The sequence below is a fragment of the Camelina sativa genome, chromosome 11, assembly GCF_030686135.1.
Source record: "Camelina sativa cultivar CO46 ecotype springtype chromosome 11, ASM3068613v1".
Lineage (NCBI taxonomy): Eukaryota > Viridiplantae > Streptophyta > Magnoliopsida > Brassicales > Brassicaceae > Camelina > Camelina sativa.
This window is the reverse complement of record NC_141890.1, coordinates 29,001,456-29,025,549: the sequence shown is the minus strand read 5'-3', so window position 1 is coordinate 29,025,549 and position 24,094 is coordinate 29,001,456. Positions and strand designations below refer to the sequence as shown.

Sequence of the window (24,094 nt, the reverse complement as noted above, 5' to 3'; positions counted from 1 at the left end):
TGAAGACCATTTGATGCCATTAGCTCCGACAGACGAGACGACCCACACGGAGGGGACAGGGGCAACTAACGTCAGGAACAATGCCGTCAATCAGCAAATCCCATCGGAGATAAGCCCAACCACCGGAAATTGCAAGTCGACACGGCCGATTTCCAAGAAGAGACTTGAAAATTGAGAAACCCAAAGAGACGAAGAAGCCACGCCGCAACAACGCGGAGCAGAGCTTGAATCCGTCGTAGGATTTGCGAAGGAGGAGGAGTAGATTTGAAAACAGATCCTCGCTGGTCGAAGTCGTGAGACGCAAATGAAAGCGCTGGATCTCCGTCGAAACTCAAGCCGTCGACTAGCAAAGAGAGTCAAACGGAGGAGCGCCGTCAACACCAAGAGGTGGCCGTCACACACAGCGAAACTACTCAACTTCACCGCGAGCTTCAGGGCACTTCAGAGGCTTGTCGATTCACACAAGTGCCAGAACCTGAGCTGAAAAGAAAAACGTGGTGGCCCTCTCACAACGCCGGTCAAAACCGGACACCAGAGAGGCGAGCAAGATGACGGCGAGAAAAAACTTTAGGCTTTAGGTTAGAGAGAAATCGCCGCGCGTGGCTTCACGCGCCCGACCTCGGATGAAAGTTAGTTGAAATTATCCAAAAATTATATAAATGTTTTCAAAAATACCAAAATTTTCAAAGTGCCCATTCCAAAGTGGTTAATTATCCTAGTCGTATAGTCAATCCTTATCCAAATTAGTGAAAGCCTGACACTTGAATTTTTGTAGCAATATTTTTTGATTTTGTACCTTTATCTAAAATTTATATCCCTTTTTAAAAAAAAAACCAAATTGTTCAATATATTTATTTTCACTATTTTAATTACCCGTTTCAGTTTACATATACTATTTCTTGTCTTAATACCATAAATAGACTGGAATTTTTCTCAAAATTCAATTATTATTTCTTTAAGTATATGTACTTAATTAGTAAATTAAATTACTTCAAAAGCACTGGTAAAACATATATTCAGTCAAATAATAAACTATTTTAAGTTATAAACCTTTAATTGTATGATATTAGTATTTTTCCATAAAAATTAGTTAGCCACTTTTTTTAAGGTGTTGTCAATATTTTGGTATATATGTTGAATACTGCAACCCGTACCGAAAATAAACATGATCATCATCTTCGTCAGCTGAAAAATATACAATTTTTTTGCAATCCATCCATAATAATCAAGCATAGCCCGTGTTTGTTGAAAATGTTAAAATAATGATTTTATATGGTGTTAAATCTCGTCCGGTCTCATCCCATTCCGTCCTATCCCGATCCATCTTGTTGAAAACTTTATGTCCCATAACCCTTCTCTTTAAAAAAATTATCCATATAATAATGTTATTAATAAATTTTGGCTAAGAAATTTAGATGAAATACATGTATTCTCCATTTGAATGTTTAATTTATATAGTTAGTAGAAATTATAATTTTTAAAAGCTCTCAAAATATTTTCAAAAATATCCAAAATCTTAAAAACCTGTCTCAAAGCAGTTAACCTTTTTTTGAAATCATTTAAGTACAATGTTTTATATTATACGAATTACCCATTTATGTCTCACATCCACTATTTCTCATCGTAATACCATAAATAGACTGGACTTTTAATCATAATTTAATGCACTTTTTTCAGAATTGAAATTAATTGCATAAACATTAATATATTTGTGATGATATTAAGAGTATATATATATATATTTTTAAATGAATCTTATGATTAAAGATTTTCTATCCATCTTTTGATTCGATTTTGGTTGAAATTATATAGTGTTTTTTAGACGGAAAAACGCTTAAAATCCATTCTAACTAAATAAGAGAGGATTGTATCAATCAAATACATAATTTAATAACAATAGTCAAATAATTATCAAATTATCAGAATAGTAACTATCAGAATGAACATTATGATCTTTCATCTTTTTTTTTGGGTTTTAATGTCATAAAAGAAATTAGTTAACAATCATAATCGTGTGTAAATTCTATTAAAGCGCCCGTGAATATTGAAATTTGATTATCCAAGTATCCAAATCAATACAAATATATAAAATGACTTTATCATCTTGGGTAAAGTTAATAATAATTTATCAACACAATATAGGTAAATAAAAAAATTTAGACAAAATACATGAATTTTCCATTTTAATATTTAAAGTTATACATTTAATTTTAATGTTTAATATATTTTTTGATAAAAGTGTATGATTATCATATATTATGGTTTTGCCTTAGCTTTAATTTCTAAGATAAGATCAAGATGATAGCTTCAAGTTCTTTACTTTACTGCGGCTTAATATCTAATATAATTTCACGTGTGAAATGTAATGAGACGACCAAAATCAATTATATTTACGACAATTCACAAGTCTCAAGACCCATATTTCAGCAACTCTTAAACCCTAATCTGCGTATCTGCAACACTTAAAAGATAATATTTCTACTGGATTAATACTCTTTTTCTCATCATCATCCTTTTCATCAAGCCAAACTCTTTCTTTTGATTATAATTCTCTAGATTGCCAAATCTTGCATCGTTTTGATTATACTTTCTTTTTGGATCTGCGGATCTGCATCTCTTAATCTCGTGTATTATTCGCACAGACGATATCTCGATGTATTGATTTGCTACCAGCTGCATTCTCCATGGTTCGAGCTTGATCTGCCATCGTTGATGAGTACACTACATGACTGGAGAGATGCTGATTTATGAGCATGAGTTTATCATCTTAAAATCATGATGATGACAAGAGAAGAACCCAAAATCAAAACACATCAAGATTCAAAAAAAAAATTCCAGTTAAATTTGGTTTTAAGCATTAGAGATAGAGAAAGATTTGGTTTTAAATCCGTTCTTCAAATTTATATATTTGTAGCCGTAGTAGATGTGGAATCAGATTCTTTACGATTGCATCACACCATAAAATCAAATTCCTCGAGTTCTATGGAATTCTTGAATCACTCACCATCAAATCAAATTCTTGGATCACTCTTTCAGTTTTAATCGAGAGCAGAGGCGAAAAAAAGAAAATTACTAGGTTTGATGTCTCTGTACATAAACTTAGAGAATGAACGGTTGAGATGTTTTGCTCAAAATAAAAAGGAACGGATGAGACTATAAGTCATAACATGAAACCAGGTTAAATTACCGGGTTATTGTTTATCCGATTTTAAGATTACGTTTTTACCCTTCGCGCAAATGAATTAATGTGTCTTAACTCCAATGGTATACCCTTATAAATACTTACAAAACTAATGTTATTTACATAATTGTGTTTATGATTAATAGGATGGAAGTTTCTTTGGAATTAATATATCTTATTATATAAACCTTGATAACAAAATTACTCATTAACAAGATCGTGACACGTGTCAATTATATCATTCAGATGTTGACACATGTCAATTCATTATTAAAATTTTAAAAACTAAAAATGTAAAAATTCAAAACCTAACCTAAAAATCTTTTATATAAAAGTAAATAGATAAAATAAAATCTAAACATATGTCAATTCATTATTAAAATTTAAAAAATAAAAATGCAAAAATTCAAAACGTAACCTAAAAAGGTTTTATATAAAAGTAAATAGATAAAATAAAATCTAATTATAAGATAAATTATATATATATATATATATACCATAAAATTCAAAAGTATAATATTGTTTACTTATTTTAATTTTTAGTTGCTATATTACAAGAAAAATATTACTTTTTATATAAGAACAAAAATGATTGTGAAAATTATACAGTTAGTTACTGTTTCTAAAAAAATGTAAATACTTACCTTTACATAAAGAAAAAGATTGTTGAAGTAAAAAAAAAAAGATCGTCTCATATTTTTTTCACCAATCAAATAATTAGAGGCGTTGTTGTGGGCCTCTAATTATTGTTTTTAACAAATCAAAAAAAAATATTGCTCCAAAAATAGATCGTCTCATATTTTTTTCATCGCTCCATGGCCCACAACAACGCTTCTAACTCTTAATGCAGGGGGGAGGGACTCCGTCTTAGTCACTTGGCTCCCAACAATAAGGTTCGCTCCTCACCAACGCAACACCACCAGCCCAATCATTAATGCTCATTGCTTGCTTTCCAAGAATCATCAATTTGACAACAAGGTGAAGAAACCTGGACATTCAAGGACGGAGATAGAGCCAACATGACCACCGTAAAAGACAGCGCCTCTTCCCAGGCTAACTTATTGCCCAAAGCCTGAACAATTATATCATTCGTCTCGATCTCTAAACCTTAAAAAAAATTATTTATGGCCTTCCAGATTACCCATAAAAATCATGGTAATTGAAAAAGTTGATCAGGATCACCCTATTGAGAGACATTCCTCCAGAAAACAAAATCCAAATTTGAATACACTGACTCATAAGGAAAACCCATGATGAGACCAAAGTTAGAGATAAATCCTAAATTTCCCACAAGTGAGGGCATTAAAAAAAATGTGAATAATAGGTTTAACCGCAGAGTCGCACATTTTACACCAGATATTTACATTGGACACCTCGATGTATCCATTTACTTATATAGATAGTTTTTACTTACTAAAAATACTTACTTTATATTCTTTGTTAAATTTTATTTTATTTTAAAAACTCTAAACTCGCACATCGGGCGAGCCCTAATCTAGTATATATATATATATATGATGCTAAAAAATTTTGCTGCAACGACCAGAAATTTTATGAAAAAAAAATGATGCTAATAATTATATTCACTAGACATAATCAAATAACTTATTAATAGTTAACTATAGTGGGAAACTTACTGTTATTTGGACAAGCGGAATAGCGAGAAAGAATACCAAATCTGGTGCGCTAAGATTGCGTTAGAGAAGCGCCATAGGGATGAAATATGGGGTAAGACGGAGTGGTAACATCCAGACCCGCCACACGGTCCGGTCAACGTGTTTGACTTCTTCGTTTGACTCAAAACCACAATCTTTCAGATTTAAATAACGAACACAACTAATCTAAGAAAAGTAAATAGAAAAGAGGGGTGAGTAATTAAATTATTCAGTGAGGGATCAACACTGCCCACTGAAAATACAATGACAACAATCTACTCACGTTCAACAATCATTGTACAGCATAGAATGAGATTCCACATTTTTGACATATATCCAACAAGCATAACGGTTTCACGAATACTCAACCTAGAGTCATTATAATATTTAAACCACATTTCTCATATCATCATAGTCAATCATATACATGATCATCAATATCGCTAAACCAAAATTCCATCGGCTAAACATGGCACGAAACAAATCTCATGTTCGTCTAACCGCCATGTACGAAACCAATCCCAGGTCCGTATAAATTACCAGACACGAATCAAATCCCATGTTAGCCCATCACGAGTCCCCAAACAAATCCCATGTTCATGCGCCCAACACATAATCTCATCTCGTATCATCATAGATTAACCATCATGTTAAACCAACTCATCCTATCATGCATCATATCATAGTGCTATTTCATTTTACATTATTATCATACATCTAATCATCATAATAGCACACAATATCACATAATAGACATATCCAATCACATACTTTCTAAGCATATACAAACAATTCATGAAAACATGCTTAAAAGGTAACAAATGCATTTTCGCAAATCTGGTCCTCACCTTTGCCTTAATTTGATTGAGAACTGCGACTAGCAATATGCAACTGTGACTAGAAACGGCTGACTGCACTCAAGTAATTTGCAGCAGAAGAAACACATTCAAAATCCAGTTTAGGGTTTTCGTTTCTGACATATACAGTAATTTTTGCGCAACAAGCAATCGTCGTGGTGGTTAGGGTTTACTTTTTCTGACGACTTTGTCAATTCAGGCGGCTTCCCTGACACCTCTTCTGTTAACCACCGTCAATATCGTCTAAACTTCTCTGGTATGACTGGAAATTTCCTCCAAAAACCCCAACTTGAATATGGAATTTATCTGAAATATCTTCAGTTTTTCTGGGAACAGATACAATAACTTTTTATCAACTTGCGAGAGGAATTTTGAATGGAATATACCTCCTTTTGACAAACCTTCAGTTGCTATGTCTCCCTTGAAGCAAAATATATCTAGAGACGTTTAAGTTACTATCTACCTTCATCTTAGTCGACGACAAATCAGTCTCCGGAACCTCTACTTGAACTGGTTTCTTCTTCTTCCTCTTCACCATAATTAAAACCCAGATTTATTCTAAGTATCCAACAGATTATATATCAAACTTCCAGACTGAGATGACATATTAAATTAGGGTTCCTTACCTAAGAAATAAGTGATGAGAAAAGCTCTTCTCACCTCCGGTGAACAACGTTTCCCAACTCCGGTTATCGTCGGCCACAGACGGATGACTTGATGACGTACGGTGCCTTTGCCTCACGCCAGTTCTCTTCTCTCTCCCTCATTCTTTCTTTCTTTTCTCTCTTTGGCGGCTTAGACTAGGTTTTATTCTATTTCTAAACGAAGAGGGAGATGTTTACGCATATACATATACATATATGCCACAAACACCAAGTTCAGCAATATCTTTTAAAAGCCTAATTAATACCCTTCTAAAATCAAGTAATTCAACAACCAAAAGATTAACCTTAAACGAAGTGTTCAGCAATATCATTTAAGTACTTAAAGAACAAGGACTTTACAAGCGTTAGCTAGAGCATCTTGTCATTGAAACGAGTTCTGTAAGGAAGTCAAACTTTTCCTTTTTCGTGTAGTAAACATTGAGCCTTAACTTCTCCAGGACTGTTGAATTCTAGAGGAAGTAACTTATTAATTAGCTCCATTTCTCCTTCATACCTTGGGATTGAACGTTTCAATTCTACAAACTTGAGCAATAATACCAAACAGGTTACCCATTTTGACACCCTTGAAAATGGCCAACTCTCTTCGTCCTTCCAAAAAAAGTTACTGCACATATCACAGTTTAATCAAACTATTTACCATGTGAAGCGATCACGTTAATAATTAATTAAATCTGAAATATATAATAAGATTTTAATGCTACGTACACTCATTTTTTTTTTGTTTTCCATAAGATAATGCTACACTCAATTTTAACTATCGTAATTTGAAAAGGAAAAGGATAACCTACTACAATTGCTAGTAGGATTAGGAGATACGGTGTGTTGGCATTATAAAAACACACAGACAAGGTCAGAAAAAGAAACAACAAAACGGAAAGGTAAAGAATGGAAACCTATGAGGTCGGTTTTATAATTTTTGGTGTCGCCATTTGTCTCCTAATAATTGGTGCCCTCCTATTCGCGGAGTACTGCGACATTGATTACTTTTTTCCCACCTTTTTCCCCCCCCATCTCCGAAGAAGGCGACCATGGCCGAGACAAAGCGGCGGATCAAGTGATTATCACCAAAAATAAGAACAGCATCGTGTCCGTGACCAATCAAATTGAAGAACCGACTAGTAATGTTGATAGAGTGGTTATCAATATCACCAACAGTAAGAAACGCGACGTGAACAACAAAATTAAAGCCTCGAGTAATAATAATGTTGATCAAGTGGCTATCACCGTCGATGTGCTCGTCACTCATAACCACTAATAAAAACCAGATGTTCGATGTGTTTTTTTCTTCTTCTGTTAATTCCTAGATGTTTTGAGTTTTCCAGATATATCATGCCAACCACACTTCCGCTGTGCACTCTGATTTTTGTTAATTTATAATTTTAAAATATATAAATTTTATTTATTATATATTTTGAGAATATTATGAGTTTTTTAATTTATATTTAAAGAAAGATATAAGATTCTTAGTTATTTTCAAAGAATGACTTGTATACTGGACATTCTTACATTTTAGTTTTATGAAATTATATAATTTTTGCTCAGATTGTGATATAATTAATTATATAGTTATTAGAATTATATATAAAAAAAATATGATGATAATCACGTACCCAATGATGACAAACTGTTAGATTGTTTACATTATCATTAATAAAGTTTATTTGGAATTAAATATATATATATGATAAAAAAATATATTTACTAGACATAAGCACATAATTTTTTAATAGTTAACTATGAATACCAACAAAGAATACCAAATTTGGTGCGCTAAGTCTAGCCGTTTCGATTTGATGATTCATATATAGCCAATGTCTCGAAATTATGTATATATGCCGAATTTGGAAGTGAGATTTTTTTTTTTTTTTAACATCTAACTTTTATTAATTTTGATCAAAAGTATACAAGGAGTTTACCAACCATTGAGGTGGTATTGTAAATAATTGGTACATTGAATTAATAAAAGACACATGCTTCGAGAGTTTATCAGCTCCAGCATTCTTCTCACGGTTAACATGTCCTAATGAAGAATATGGGAGTTTGTTTATCCAGTATCGAATGTCGTAGAGAAGTGAACCTAATTGTGATGGTCTCCCACCTTGTTAATCAGACTGGTTAATTCCATATTGTCTCCTTCAAACCATACATGTCGAAATCCGAGTGTCCATGTTACCTGAAGAACATGAAGGAAACCTAGAGCTTCTGCTTGAAGGGCTGAATAAGAAGCTGGTAGTTTTGCGCAACCTGATAAAATGATTCTACCATCATGATCTCGAAGTAACCAGCCTGTACTAGTAAATGTTCGTCCCTGTACAAATCCATTGTCAAAGTTACATTTAAGCCAGCCTTCAGGTGGAGGATCCCATTGGTTGCTTCGACTGTGATTTCGATGTCCATTGTTGTTTTCACCTGTATCTTCCTGTTGAAACTGATTTATTTCTAACCATTCAGTGACTTCTTGAAAACCTTTTTGCGCTTTTCTATTTGGATCGCGATTGATCTTTCGGAATTTGGAAGTGAGATTATGGGTAAAAGTTGAGTAAGTTTATGTATACATGCATATATATGAAATGTAATAGAATGAAATAAGTTTATGTTTTATAAATGGATTGGTAAAAGCTGAATTAAAATTGGTGATGGACATAATATAAACTATATTTAGTTGTGTATGTAATGGCAAAAAATGTTACAATATCAAAGTTCAAATGTTTCATGTAAATAACATAATATAGCAGTGTGTATAAATTCTCTCAAGTTGTTAATTCATTTTCCCAAATTTTAAGCCTAATTCTACATTTTATATACAATTGATAATGCTAAATATAGAAGAATATATCTATATATATATATATATATATATATCTTATTATATAAAGCTTGATGTCAAAATTACTCATTAACAAGATCGTGACATGTGTCAGTTATATTATTCAGATGTTGAAGTAAAAGAAAGAGATTGTTGAAGTAAAAGAAAATAAAATAAAAATAGATCATCTCATATCTTTTTCACCAATCAAATAACTTATTTAAAAATACTGGTATTGTAACATATAAGATAGGAGTATGTAAGATTAATGTATGCGTTTTTGTAACTATAAAAATGTTAAAGTGAAGAGACATATAATATGTTATTTAATGTGTTCATAAAGACAATTTGTTGGTAGTAGTAAAAACTAATGAGTATATTTTAACAGTAAAATATATTTGTGTGTACAAATACACTTTTAGTGGTAATGTAGATAGTAGATTTATAAATGGATATACATTAGTGTATTATAGCAAAAATAAAAACAACTATTTTCTATAACTAAAAATTTATCTCTTTACTTTTATACATTGTTTTTACTTACGAAAAGAATTAAATAAATCTATATATTCTTTGTTAAATTTAATTTAATTTTAATAAATTTGAACTCATTTACAACTATTTTTTTTTAGCTAAAAGTGTATCTGTTTACTTTTTTTTTCATGCAAACAATAAATTAAAAGAAAATTCCGTGATTAGTTGCCCAAGAGTGAAGGGGTTTACAAAAGAAACTTCAGAGATAAGAGAACGCGAAGCACGGACAAGACAATTCACCTTCGTATTTGATGCACACGGGATCCAAGAGATGGAGAATAGTTGGAAGGACCCCAGCGAGTTGAACTGATCGAGCAGGTTGGAGTAGGACGGTCAATCTTTAGGGGACTGCACCACTGTGAGTAACTCAGCACAATCAGTATCAAAATGTTGACAAGCGATTCTTGTAGCACGTATCCGCTCCATGGCCCACAACAACGCTTCTAACTCCGAATGCAGGGGGGAGGGGCTTCGTCTTAGAGACTTGGCCCAACAAGGTTCACTCATCACCAATGCAACACCACCAGTCCAATCCGAAGAAATATTCCCAGGCTAACTTATCGCCCAAAGCCTGAGCAATTATATCATTCACCTCGATCTCTAAACCTTGAATTTTTATTTTATTTATGGCTTTCCAGATTGCCCATAAAATCCATGATAATTGAAGAAGTTGATTAGGATCACCCTGTTGAGAGACATCCCTCCATAAAACAAATTCGAAATTCGTGTACACCGACTTATATAGAAAACCTTCTGACGAGACCGGAGTCGGAGATAAATCCCAAACTTCACACGAGTGAGGGCATTCAAAGAAAATGTGATTAATAGTCTCAACCACAGAATCACACATTTTACACCAAATATCACATTAGACACTTCGATATATCTATTTACTTTTATAGATAGTTTTTACTTACTAAAAATATTTATTTTAAATTATTTGTTAAATTTAGTTTTATTTCAAAAACTCTAAACCCGCACATCGGACGGGTCCTAATCTAGTATATATATATAACCATAAACCAGTAAAATTAAGACAATACTAATAAATCTTTATTCCTCCCAAATTGTTCCATTTACTTATTAAGAATGAAGAACAGTTACATTACTCGGGGTATACACAATCTTCACAATTTCTGAGTAGTCTATAACAAAAGCTACTTATGTGTTTTATATAACCATAAACCAAGAAAATTAAGAGAATACTAATAAATCTTTATTCCTCCCAAATTGTTCCATTTACATATTAAGAATGAAGAACAGTTACATTACTCGGGGTATACACAATCTACACAATTTCTGAGTAGTCTATAACAAAAGGTACTTATGTGTTTTGTTTTGAGAACGGACACATCTATTGATTATTGTGAACACAAATTAAATTGACTACATATTTTTTAAATTTTAATGAAAAATACGTAGGTTCATCCAGGGGTGTCAAAATGGTTCCAAATTTATGGATTAATCCAAACCAAACCAATCCAAAAACTTATTGGATTGATAGTTTGAGTTCTAATGGGTTAATGGATCAAAATGGTTTATGGGTTTAATGAATTGGGTTGAAATGGATTGAGATAAAATGGGTGATGAGTTAACTAAAAACCAAACCAAACATAGATGAATTGATTTTAAATACCAAATTAAACCGATTTTTCTTTTAATTAAATGTTTAAACCGAATTGAACCAACCAAATTGAATAAAACCAAAATATCTACCTTCTTCTTCCATCTCAATTCACACTTCTTCTTCGACGGATCACGGATTCAAGCTTCTTCGACGGATTCAAGCTTCTTCCTTTGCCGACCCATAGAGCAGAGCCAACGCGACCGAAACCAAACCACCGTGTAGTCTATATCTCCGCCTGAATCATACCTCGAAGGAGCTTCTCGAATCCTTTCCGTCAAAGAAGACAAGTATGTTATTTATTCCATTAAAAACAAGTCATTATGTTTGATCGAATCGAATACTTTTTAAGTCAAGTATGTTATTTTAAGATCTTCCTCTGCGTTGTCTCTCCGTTATTTTAAGTCAAGTCATTATGTTTGATCGAATCGTTGTTTGGAAGGGTTTCACTTTAAGCTTTGGTTCCATAGTAGGGTGCTAACTACTTGTGATATGATTTATCTCAATGTTATCGTTATCTCAAATAAAAAGAATATCCGGTTGAATATCCGGTTTTGGCATTGTCCTAGGAACCGACATGTGGTCCAGGCAATCTATATGTAAGACAAACATTGTCATTTGGAAAATAACAAGAAATTCAGTATGATTCTCATCTCTTTTGTCTCTTCTCTCTATCGTCATCAATATGCTCTTCCATCATTGAATCTAATTCTCTAAGGTGATCCTTCTTGCTCCCTGATCATCCTTTTAGTTCTAGTATTTACCAGATCTTCGAACTTGCGATAAGTTTCTAGATCGGAAATCCTAATATCGATTCCCTGTCTCATTTGGTATCAGAGCAACGCGTTTCTTGGACCAAAGCAACCATGGCCGACGCTACTTGCTTCCAGACGATGAGCAAACAAATCGAGGACCAGAACCAAACCACCGACGAGATCAAGAACCAAATCGCAGACTTGGTGAAATCGCAGTCCGATCTGGTCAAGTCTCACTCTGCTCTGGAGTCCATGCTGAAGAAACTAGTGATGTCTAACACAGGACAATCTAGTGGAGCCACCGACTCCCCGATGACGGTCTCCGGTGAGGTAACCACAACTTTTCAGCAACCGCATCCTCCAGATCCGCCAGATTTGTTGAACGTCTGTCTTACATCCTTGGGAAAACGTTCAATGGGTGGAGAATGAACACCACCTCATCAAGCAGCTCCAAATAGTCTTTCCACGCGCTTAATCAAGGTCGGTTTTCCAATCTTCAATGGAACTGCTTTGCGAGATTGGGTCTACCGCTGTGAACAGTTTTTCCAGCTTGACCACACTCCACCAGAAGGAAGAGTCCAACTTGCAACGGCTCCACAACTTCATGCGCACACGGTTTAGGATCTACCCCACTTGGTCAGATTTCATCATATCCCTGGCCAAACGCTTTGGCGATTCTTGCAGCGATCCACTGTCTGCACTGGTGAGCTTAAAACAAGCCGGAGACTCAGTCGATGATTATCTAGAGAGATTTGAGGAAGGTCTCACCCGGCTGACCTTACTGGAGCAACATTCCCTGAGCATCTTTCTGGCAAACCTAAACCCTCAACTAGCTCTGCACGTTCGTCAGTTTGAGGTAACCGATATATCTGATGATGCTCGTTTAGCTAAACTCCATGAATCATATATATCCCATTCCCAACAAAAACAATCACAATCACGAGCTCCCTTCAATCCATATCCCAAACAGAACCCTTGACCCATTACAAACAACCAACCACAACTACTTTACTACCACTCCCCGAAACCACCTTACCAAAACACTCACCCCACAAACCAAACACCTTCACCAAACAACCCGAGAAAACCCCAAGGAAATATTCCTACCAGGAGATGCAAGAAAGGAGGACCAAAGGGCTCTGTATGTTCTGTGACGAGCCTTATTCTCCTGGTCACCACCTGAAACACAAAAAGTCACAAATTTTTGTGGTTGAGGTTGAAGAAGAGGAGTATCCAGAGGAAGAAGAGATCATCACAAACTACTACGCTGAGCAGGTTGAGGAGATAACCGAACAAGGGCCAGTCATCTCTGTGAACGCTTTGAAAGGTATCTCTCATTTCACTTATATGATCATGACAGGACAGTATGCCAAGCGTAAACTACACATTTTGGTTGATCCTGGTAGCACACATAGTTTCCTCAGGCAGGATGTGGCCAATGAGATAGGTTGCCTACTGGAACCCACCAAACCTATCATTGTGTTAGCAGCTCTTGGTGGTTCTATAGTTTCCAGGTATAAATGTTCCACCTTCTCACTACGAATGCAAGGCTACACCTTTACTACGGAGGATAGACCAATACCATTGGATTGCTACGATCTAGTACTTGGTGTGCAGTGGTTGGTAACACTTGGTCCGATCCTGTGGGACTTCCTGAACCTACGCATGGAGTTCACCTTAGAAGGGGTCAAACATGTCCTGCGGGGAACCAAACCCAGCTGCAAGGAGGTCAAGGGTGGAAACATGAACAAGATTCTGCAACAATCCCCACAGATTGCTCTATTGCAGGCTCAGCTGATCTCTGATTCGCCTGACCAACTTACCTTGCAACCCGAGGTCCTTATCTCACATATCAACGCTCGCTAAGCAACAATGTCGGAAGATCCTTCACTAATGTATCTGTTAGCTTCGTTCAACGATTTGTTTGAAGAACCAACGGGTTTACCTCCTTTCTGTGATGGATTTGATCATAAGATCCCTCTGATTGCAGACGCAAATCCGGTAAACCTCAGACCCTACAGATACTCATCCCTGCAAAAAGACGTTATAGAAAAAATGGTGAAAAAGATGATCACTCAAGGGATAATACAATGCAGTAGCAGCCCATACGCCTCTCCAATTGTACTAGTCAAGAAGAAGGACGGTTCTTGGAGGTTATGCGTGGATTACCGGGGTCTTAACAAACAGACCATTAAAGATAAGTATCCCATTCCCTTGCTGGAAGATCTCTTGGACGAACTCGGCGGCGCTAAATTCTTTTCCAAGCTGGATTTGAGAGCCGGTTTCCACCAAATAAGAATGGCTCCCAAGGACGTGTATAAAACAGCATTCAAAACTCATGTTGGTCATTACGAATACCTGGTGATGCCATTCGGCCTTACGAATGCTCCCTGCACCTTTCAAGGAGTAATGAATCACGCCTTTCAGGAAGTCACACGGAAGTACTTACTGGTGTTCTTCCATGACATACTGGTCTACAGTCCTACTTGGGAATTGCATCTCTTCCACCTCCAACAAGTGTTCCTCATACTGCGAAGTCAACATCTCCACTTGAAGCCATCTCATAAGAAGGAGTGAGTACCGATCCAAGTAAAATAAAAGCAATAAAGGATTGGCCAACACCCAAAGAAGAAACTAAGAAGTTTTCTCGGCTTGGCAAACTATTACCGAAGGTTCATCAAAGGATACGGTGTTATTGCCAGAGACCTCACAAATCTACTCAAGAAAGACGGGTTCATGTGGAGTGAGGAGGCTGACAAAGCTTTCCAGAATTTGAAGAGTGCACTCACTATCTCCCCAGTACTTGCATTACCAAACTTTAATAAAGACTTTGTGGTGGAGTGATACACAGAGTTTTAAACCCTATTTTCCTACTGCAAGTGCACAACAAAGAAGTAGTACTTAGGGGTCGAATCCCACGAAGACCAAGTTTTACTCTATGGTTCTATTGGTTCAATTTCAAGCTAAGACAATTCAAAGTTGGGTTTGTTTGGTAACAGTAACGTGATTAAAACGATATAAAAAGGCAATAAGCAAAACACTAGATCAGGGGGTAATTCTCGGGAATTTCAGAGATAACAACTAAACAACTATTCAGGGCATAGATTAAGTACCAGTCTAGAACTCAAACATAAATATAAACTGATCCACTGTCGTGGTATCAATAACTCTATCCGATCGATTCTGTGCGGAAACGCGGAGCACGTGCTCAGACATCCGGAGCACATGCTTGGCAGTCCATAAACCCTAAACTATCGTTTGAGCCCAGAATCGCAGACAAGCATTAAAGAACAGGAATGATAAGTTCACAAATCACCTACACATCAACTTTCGCAGGTCTAGGATAATTTGTCCACTAATGTCTTTTCTAGCAACCTATTACACTTTTGATGAATAGATAAACCTAGAATCATAGATTGGGTGATCAAATCAACCTAAGCATTAAGTCTAACAATAGTGAAGACAATCGATTATGTAAAGCCCTATTTGTGTTCTGTTGCTAACCCATGAAACCCCTTTGAAACCCCTAATCTAGCAAAGAAAACTACTCAGACATAGAGAAATGAATCATAGCAAAAGATGAGAAATTCAATGACAGAAAAATAAAAAGGGTTCAGAGAATGCTTCACAAGGTGGCCGCTCTTCTCCCTCTCACCAAAAACGTCGCTCAAAAACAAAAGAAAAGGTATATTCTCTCTCCTCAAAACCCTAGGTTAAATAGCATACAAGTAGAGAAAAATAAGGAAAGAATCCAAATTCAAATCTTCTTATTAAAAATCGATCTCCGCCCTCTTTCTCTCACAAAGGATCGCCTAAAATAAGGGGAATTAGGCAGGGAATCGGCGCCTAGATGCTTGCCACGTGTCGTCATGAATCCGTAGAGTTGGGAGCATGTGCTCGGAAATCGGGACCATGTGCTCCTGGGTCTAAAATCAGCTTTTCTGCTCCAATTCAACTCCTTTCTGCTCTGATTGCTCCTGTTGTTCCAATCCTTGCTTTTAGCTTCCTAGCCTCGTATTATAACCTGAAAATGACTCAAACAACTACAAAACTATCAAATAAATGGGGTCAAAGTGAGTCAAAACCGTAACATATCATGGAGACTGATGCATCCAATGTGGAAATTGGAGCAGTCCTGATGCAAGACAACCACCCGATTTGTTACATCAGCCGAGCATTGGGACCACGGCACCAATCCTTGTCAGTTTACGAAAAGGAGCTATTGGCCATTGTTCATGCGATTCAAGTTTGGAGTGCTTACCTTGCTCATCGACCTTTCATCATACGAACTGATCAGAAAAGCCTCAAGTTCCTCATGAAGCAAAAGTTAACTACCCCTTTCCAACACATGTGGCTGTCTAAACTGATGGGGTACACTTTTGAAATCCAGTACAGAGCAGGGAAAGAGAATCACGCAGTCGATGCCCTATCTAAAGTCACAGGTTCCAGGTGATGCATATCACTCTATCTCAAGCACATGAAGGCTTCTTTGACTCCATAAAACTTCTCTGGGAAACCGATGCTCATTTGAAAAAGATCATTGACGAAATCAAGACCAAACCGTCCTCACATCCCAGCTACACTTTCACCAACGAGGAGCTGAGACGTAAAGGCAAGCTTGTAGTGGGAAATGATGCTGCAGTCAAAATGAGGATCTTCAAATGGCTGCATGACTCCGCGATTGGTAGTCACTCTGGCAGAGATGCGACACTACATCGAGTTAAGTCTATGTTCTACTGGCCTAAAATGAGCCTAGAGGTTCACAATTATGTGCGAAACTGTGGTATATGCCAGCGAAACAAGTACGACAATGCTGCGAAGCCTGGTTTGTTGAACCCTCTACCAGTGCCTAAAGGAGTCTGGAAGTCCATAAGCTTGGATTTTATCGAAGGTCTGCCACCTTCCTCTGGCAAACACTACATCCTAGTTGTCATCGACAGACTAAGTAAGAATGCTCACTTCCTCCCCTTGTCTCACCCGTACACAACCCTCGATGTCGCACAATTGTACATGGATCAGGTATTCAAGATGCACGGAATGCCTCACGATGTCATCAGTGACAAAGACCCAACGTTCCTAAGTGAAGTTTGGAGGGAGATGTTCAGAGTACACGGTACCAACCTGAAGTTTTCCACCTCATATCACCCTCAAACAGACGGGCAAACTGAGGTCACGAACAAAACACTGGAGACATACCTTCGATGTATGGTGTCCGAGGCACCACAAACCTAGATCAAATGGCTCCCGCTAGCTGAATGGTGGTACAATACAACATACCACTCTGCCATCCGCTCCACTCCATTCGAGATTCTCTATGGCCAACCACTTCCCCTACATCTTCCTTATCTTCCTGGAGAAAGTTCATCTGCAGTGGTTGACAGGAGTTTGCAGAAACGAGAGGAGGTAATCAATATGCTGAAATTTCACTTACTCAGGGCTTAGAACAGAATGAAGCAAGTCGCGGATTCACACAGATCTGATCGGGAATTCAAACTAGGAGACTTTGTCTACCTGAAGCTGCAACCCTATCGACAGAACTCCTTAAAGGACAAGAGCATACCTCATAAGCTATTTCCTCGCTTCTATGGTCCTTTCCAAGTGGTCGAACGTGTGGGTTCTGTCGCCTACAAACTTAAACTTCCTCCTCAGTCCTGCATTCATGATGTCTTCCATGTTAGCCAGCTGAAGCTTTGTCCAAATCCTCCAACCGATGCACCAATTCTGCCATAGTACATGCTCGACATTGGCAACACCAGAGAACCCGAAGCCATTCTTGAGAAGAAAATGGTCAAATATCGCAACAAGGCTGTCACCAAAGTTCTGGTTCACTGGAAAGGTTCTACCCCTGAAGCCGCTACCTGGGAGTTCTATCAAGACTTCATCAACAAGTTTCCCACCTTTGATCCTTGAGAACAAGGATACTGTGAACAGGGGAGTATTGTGATAGGATTTATCTCAATGTTACCGTTATCTCAAATAAAAAGAATATCCGGTTGAATATCCGGTTTTGGCATTGTCCTAGGAACCGATATGTGTTCTAGGCAGTCTATATGTAAGACAAACATTGTCATTTGGAAAATAACAAGAAATTCAGTATTATCCTCATCTCTTTTGTCTCTTCTCTCTATCGTCATCAATACGCTCTTCCATCATTGAATCTAGTTCTCTAAGGTGATCCTTCTTGCTCCCTGATCATCCTTTTAGCTCTAGTATTTACCAGATCTTCGAACTTGCGGTAAGTTTCTAGATCGGAAATCCTAATATCGATTCCCTGTCTCACTACTCTAAACGTGATTGAAGTTTTTGTAAGATGTTCCCAATGAACTTTGATTTGTAAACGTTGACACAACTGATTTTATAGTATTGATGCTATTTGAGTGTTTTGTTGCTCTACTGGGTTTGGGTATAGCTGTCAATTGGGCGGTCTGCCCGTGGGCGAGCCAATGTCCATATCGTTATGGGCGGTCATGGTCATGACCAAATATAATATGGTCTTAATGGACAAAAGACCATTGGGCTTGCGGACCAAATGGACATAACCATTTGGACAGTGGGCAGCCCATATTTCTTAAAAATCTAGGTTTTACAATTTGGAGGAAAAATTAAATTTTAGTTTCTCCGATCATTCTTCTTCGTCTCATCGTTCACGACCAATTTGGGGGAAAAATCTTCTTTCGAAGAACCATATCAGTTCAATTTGGGGAAACCCAGAAGGCCAGAACCTTGTTTCCTTCCCCATATCTTTTTTTCAAGTGTCGTCTCTCTCCTTCTTCCTTCTTCCTCCTTCTTCCTTCGTTATTTGCAATCGGTTTGTAAAATTCTGAATATTTTTTGTATAACTCGATTTACATGATTATTGGCTAAGATTATGCTTGTTTTAGGCTTTATGAACCTTGGGTAATGATTATTGGAGCTTTTTTTGCATAATTTGGTGAAAAGTTTTGAGTTTTAGTGATTTTGGGTTCTTGATTTGAGAAAGTGACGAAAATTGAAAAAACTTGTTAGAATTTGGGGTTTTTAATTTCTTGGGATTTCTTTAATGTTGCCTTAGAGTTATGATTGATAATTAGTTTGATTTCCATTGAAATTTGACAAGTTTAAGATTTTAGCAAATTGTGAGAATTTTGAATATTCTTAGAACAGTGAGAACTTGTTGTGCTTTGTGCTTGTTTTGGCTCATGAGTAATGGCTTTGTGTGAGGTTTGTTGTCTAATTGAGATTTTACTCGATAGCTGGAGGACTATGGCTTTGAAGTGTGGGGTTTATGTCTTCTTTCGTTTTTTACATTTAACGTTGGTGAATCTTGAGGTTAAAGAGGCTGTATTGTTGGTTTCTGTTAAATGATTTGTGTTCAAGATGGTGCTAACATATCTGCTTGTAGAATCGAACTGAACTTGTTAGCATTTTATGTTTTGAGTGAGGCTGCATTAACTGTTTGTTTACGCATCATGATTTGAGATGTTTGTGCTTTCGATTCTTTAAGATGGAAAACATTTTATGATTAGCCGAAGCATTAGATTACTTACTTGATGTGTTATGGTGTTGCAACACTGATATGATATTCCTTGTGTTTCAGATTGATCCAACCAAGTACAAGAGAATTTTGCTGAAAGAGCAAGGATTCAAGGGCTTTTCTGTTTGCGTATAGACATGGTAATGTACAATACTTTACTAATTGAGCATTGAGTTGGACTGGATTAATTCTTTACGAGAAGGATAGTCTCAAGTATATTGGTTTTTTTCTGCTATTCGCAGGTCAGGATAATGGATTTGGATACTCAAAACTTGGTTGATGAATACAACTTGGCTGATGAAGAACACTTGGCTGATGAAGACAACTTGGTTGATGAAGACAACTTGGTTGATGAAGACAACTTGTGTCTTGAAGATGAAGATATATATGCCGCCAGCAACTCTTGGTGAGAATGAGAGTCTTCAGAGTGTACCTCAAGAAACTGCTTCTTCTGGGACTACTGATAAACAAGGTACAAGTAGTGTTGGTAGACGTCATGCTAGATGTTGGAAGAACTTCACATTAGGAAAGAAGTATGTTGATGGACCTAAAGTTGGTAAACATGATGTTACATGCAAACATTGTGGGAGGAATTATTGTTTGAATCTACGTAGAAATGGAACTAATACTATGAATCGTCATATGAGATCTTGTTCAAAGACTCCTGGTAGTACACCTAGCAATAATAGGAAGCTAGATATGGTGGTCTTTAGAGAAATGATTGCAGTGGCTTTAATTCAGCATAATCTCCCATATTCGCTTGTTGAATATGAAAAGATTAGAGAGGCTTTTACTTATGCTAATCCTTCTATCGAGTTTTGGAGCAGAAATACCGCAGCATCAGATTGTTTTTAGATTTTTGAGAAGGAGAAAAGTAAGCTTAAGACAGTTTTAAGTAAAATCTCGGGTAGGATTTGTTTGACAACGGATTTGTGGAGAGCAATAACTGTTGAAGGGTACATCTGTTTAACAGCTCATTATGTTGATTTTGATTGGATTCTGAAAACGAAGATAATATCTTTTTGTGCCTTTCCGCCTCCACATACAGGTGTAGCTATAACAATGAAGCTTTGTGAGTTGTTGAAAGAATGGGGAATAGAGAAGAAAGTTTTTACTATAACAGTAGATAATGCTTCTACAAATGATACAATGCAAGGAATATTAAAGAGAAAGTTACAGAAAGATTTGGTGTGTAACGGAGAATTCTTTCATGTGAGGTGTTCAGCTCACATTCTAAATCTGATTGTACAAGATGGTTTGGATGTGAATAAAGGAGCTTTGGATAAAATCAGAGATAGTGTTAAGTATGTCAATGGATCTGAAACTAGGGAAAGCTTGTTTTAAAACTGTATGGAAACAGTTGGGATTCAAGTTGAAGCAAGTCTGATTTCAGATGTCTCTACCCGCTGGAACTCCACTCACTTGATGCTCTCTAGAGCCATTAAGGTTAAGGATGTCTTATACAACCTAGCAGAAGTTGATAGGAGTTACAAGTGTTTGTCATCTGATTTGGAATGGGAGAGAGCAGAATTGATATGTGAGCTTTTGCAACCGTTTGGTGAGCTTACAAAGATGATTTCTGGTTCATCTTATCCAACAGAAAACTTGTATTTTATGCAAGTATGGGTGATTAATTGTTGGCTGAGAGATCATGAAGATTCTAGTGATCAAGTTATTGTGCAAATGGTGGAAGATATGAAAGAGAAATTTGACAAATATTGAGAAGAATTTAGTGACATACTTGCAATTGCTGCGGTTCTTGATCCAAGATTGAAATTTCCATTTCTGGAATATTGTTACAATACTTTAGATCCTTCAACCAGCAAGTCAAACTTAGCTCATGTTCGCAGCAAAATGGAGAAATTTTTTAAAGCTTACCAGAAAAACACAAGCGACACTACTGCAACCACTTCACAAGTTTCACAAAAGAGAGTTCCTTTTGGATATGATGTAAGTATATTCTCTACTTTATTCTGATTGCTTTAAGTCTCTTTCACTTGTTTGTTGGATATTAAAGTGACAACCTTGTGATTTAACTAGTGTTTATGTGTGTATTGTCTGAGGGGTATTATTCATACATTTCTCAGAAGAGTGGTGGTAGCGGAAAATCCCCTTTAGACACATATTTGGATGAATCAATGTTAGATATCGTTTCATTTAGGAGTATGAATCTGATTGCTTATTGGAAAGACAATGCAAGTCGGTTTAAAGAGTTAGCATCAATGGCATGCAATGTCTTAAGTATTCCAATCACAACGGTTGCATCGGAATCATCCTTTAGCATTGGTAGCCGTGTTCTCAATAAGTATAGGAGTTGTCTCTTACCAACAAATGTCCAAGCTTTGATCTGTGCAAGAAATTGGTTTAGGGGATTTCAAGAAATTGGTAAGAATACTACTTTTAAATGGTATTTGTAGTTGATGAATTTATATGGTGATGAGTTCTGAGTTTGTTTTGAATATTGTAGGTGATGAGTTCAAGTTTGTGGAGGAGGAAGGAACTATTGTCGCTATCTAAGTTTGGTTTTGTATTGTTGACTTTGCCATTAAATTAGGTCATGTATTGTTTTTTTGGATTTTAATGTTTTGTGTTGTTGACTTTGTATTGTTGTTTTGTTGATTTTGCTACAATATTTTGCCGTGGATTCTCTAATTTTGGTTTTGGTGAAAAATGTAATTTTATAATTTTTCCACCAAATTCATGATTTTATAAGAGAAACAACAAAAAAATCAGATTTTATAAAAGAAACAACAAAATAAAATTCAAATTTTATAAAAGAAATAAAACCCATATTTTATAAGTGAATAACAACAAAAATAAAATTCAGATTTTCTAAAAAAACAACAAAATAAAATTTAAATTTTATAAAAAAAATAAAACTCAGATTTTATAAGTGAATAATAACAAAAATAAAATTCAGATTTTATAAGTGAAAGCCAACAGAAATAAAAATGGGTTATCCATGGTCATGACCAATTGGAAATGGTCTTAATGGGCACTAGGATTTACCCCGTGGTACACCACGGGATAGTTTTTGCATTTTACTTTTACGTATAAATTTTATGATTTTGTATTATAATTATATTGAGTTTCTTTGAACTGAAATATATATTTTACAATATTATATAAATATATATGTTACGTTATACCACTAAACAATTTTTGTTTTACACTCTTAATTAAACTAATACGAATTGATATATCTAATATTAGTGATGTTAACAAAATATTAAATTTAACCCATATTATATAGTATTGAGTTATACTGATATGTTTTATTTTTATTAATATTTTATCAAATTTGTTCCTTCATATAACTCCATGTCGTGTTTTTTATATATCTAATATTAGTGTTGTTAACAAAATATTAAATTGAGAATTTAACTCTTGTTGTAGTATTGGGTTATAATGATATTTTTATTTTTATTAATATCATTTCAAATTTGTCCCTTCATATAATCATGTCATGTGTTTTTTTATAAGTTATATAATTATGAAATTGTTGGAATATTTTTTGTATCATAATTTTGATAAAAATTGATTGATATTTTTATAAAAGGTAAATATTTCTTTGGTACACCACGGGTCAATTTTTTAGAATACTTTTTATACATAATTATTAATGTAAAATGTTTGATATAATTTTATGATTATTTATAAAATGATTTAAGTTTCTTGATTTTTAATATAGATGATGTTACGATGTTATCTAGGTTTTGACTCGTAGTACAATGCAAAATTGTGTTTCTTATATAAAATAATATAGAGATTTGTGAGAAGTAAAATTAATTTTCTTTGTTTGATGTATATAAAATTGAATTGTTTTCATTTAGAGTTTGGTAAATTAAAATTAGATGTTATAAAAGTAAACAGACCATGTTACTATGTATAACACTATGTAGTCCACATACAAATGTGGAGTATATGCTAGTTCATAAAATCGAAACTAATATGACAATTCTATAATCTATGAAATTAGTTAATAGATAATATATTAGGTTTTAATTCTATAATTTAATTCACAAGAGAATTTGTTTATTTATAAATAATTTTATAAGATTTTACAGGTTATTAATTTAACATGTGGTACATATATAGACTAAAGGAAGAATTGAAATAAATAAAAAAAATAAAAAAACGTTAAAAAAAAGAGAGTTATTGATAAAAACCAAAAGGTAAACAAATTAGTAATATTCAAGAACTAAAATCTACCCCAAAAATAAAATCTAAAATCAAAAAATGAATTAGCAACTGCAAAATATATGATATATACATTTCTTTTTCCATCAAAGATATATATATATATATATATATACATATGGAAAATAATTATATAAAAATTGACTAAATGATAGCCATTAAAAAGAAGCTTATATGGTTCAAACACAAAGATATATATTAAAATAGAAATTTAAATCCAATAACCATATCAGCTTGTAAGTTAAATCAAGCTTCTTTAAGCATATGTCATTTTCTAGATCTTGAATGAATCTGCTGTAGCTAT

The 24,094-nt window shown here is 35.2% G+C and overlaps 1 protein-coding gene across 1 annotated transcript; it reads left to right on the top strand.

Annotated features, from left to right (window-relative positions):
- Positions 1–11,444: 11,444 nt before the first annotated feature.
- Positions 11,445–15,686, top strand: LOC147934558 (uncharacterized). The gene has a single exon (XM_087471675.1). It carries the CDS (start codon positions 13,191–13,193, stop codon positions 13,941–13,943), a length of 753 nt encoding a protein of 250 aa, XP_087327801.1. The 5' UTR covers positions 11,445–13,190; the 3' UTR covers positions 13,944–15,686.
- The last annotated feature ends 8,408 nt before the right edge of the window (positions 15,687–24,094 follow it).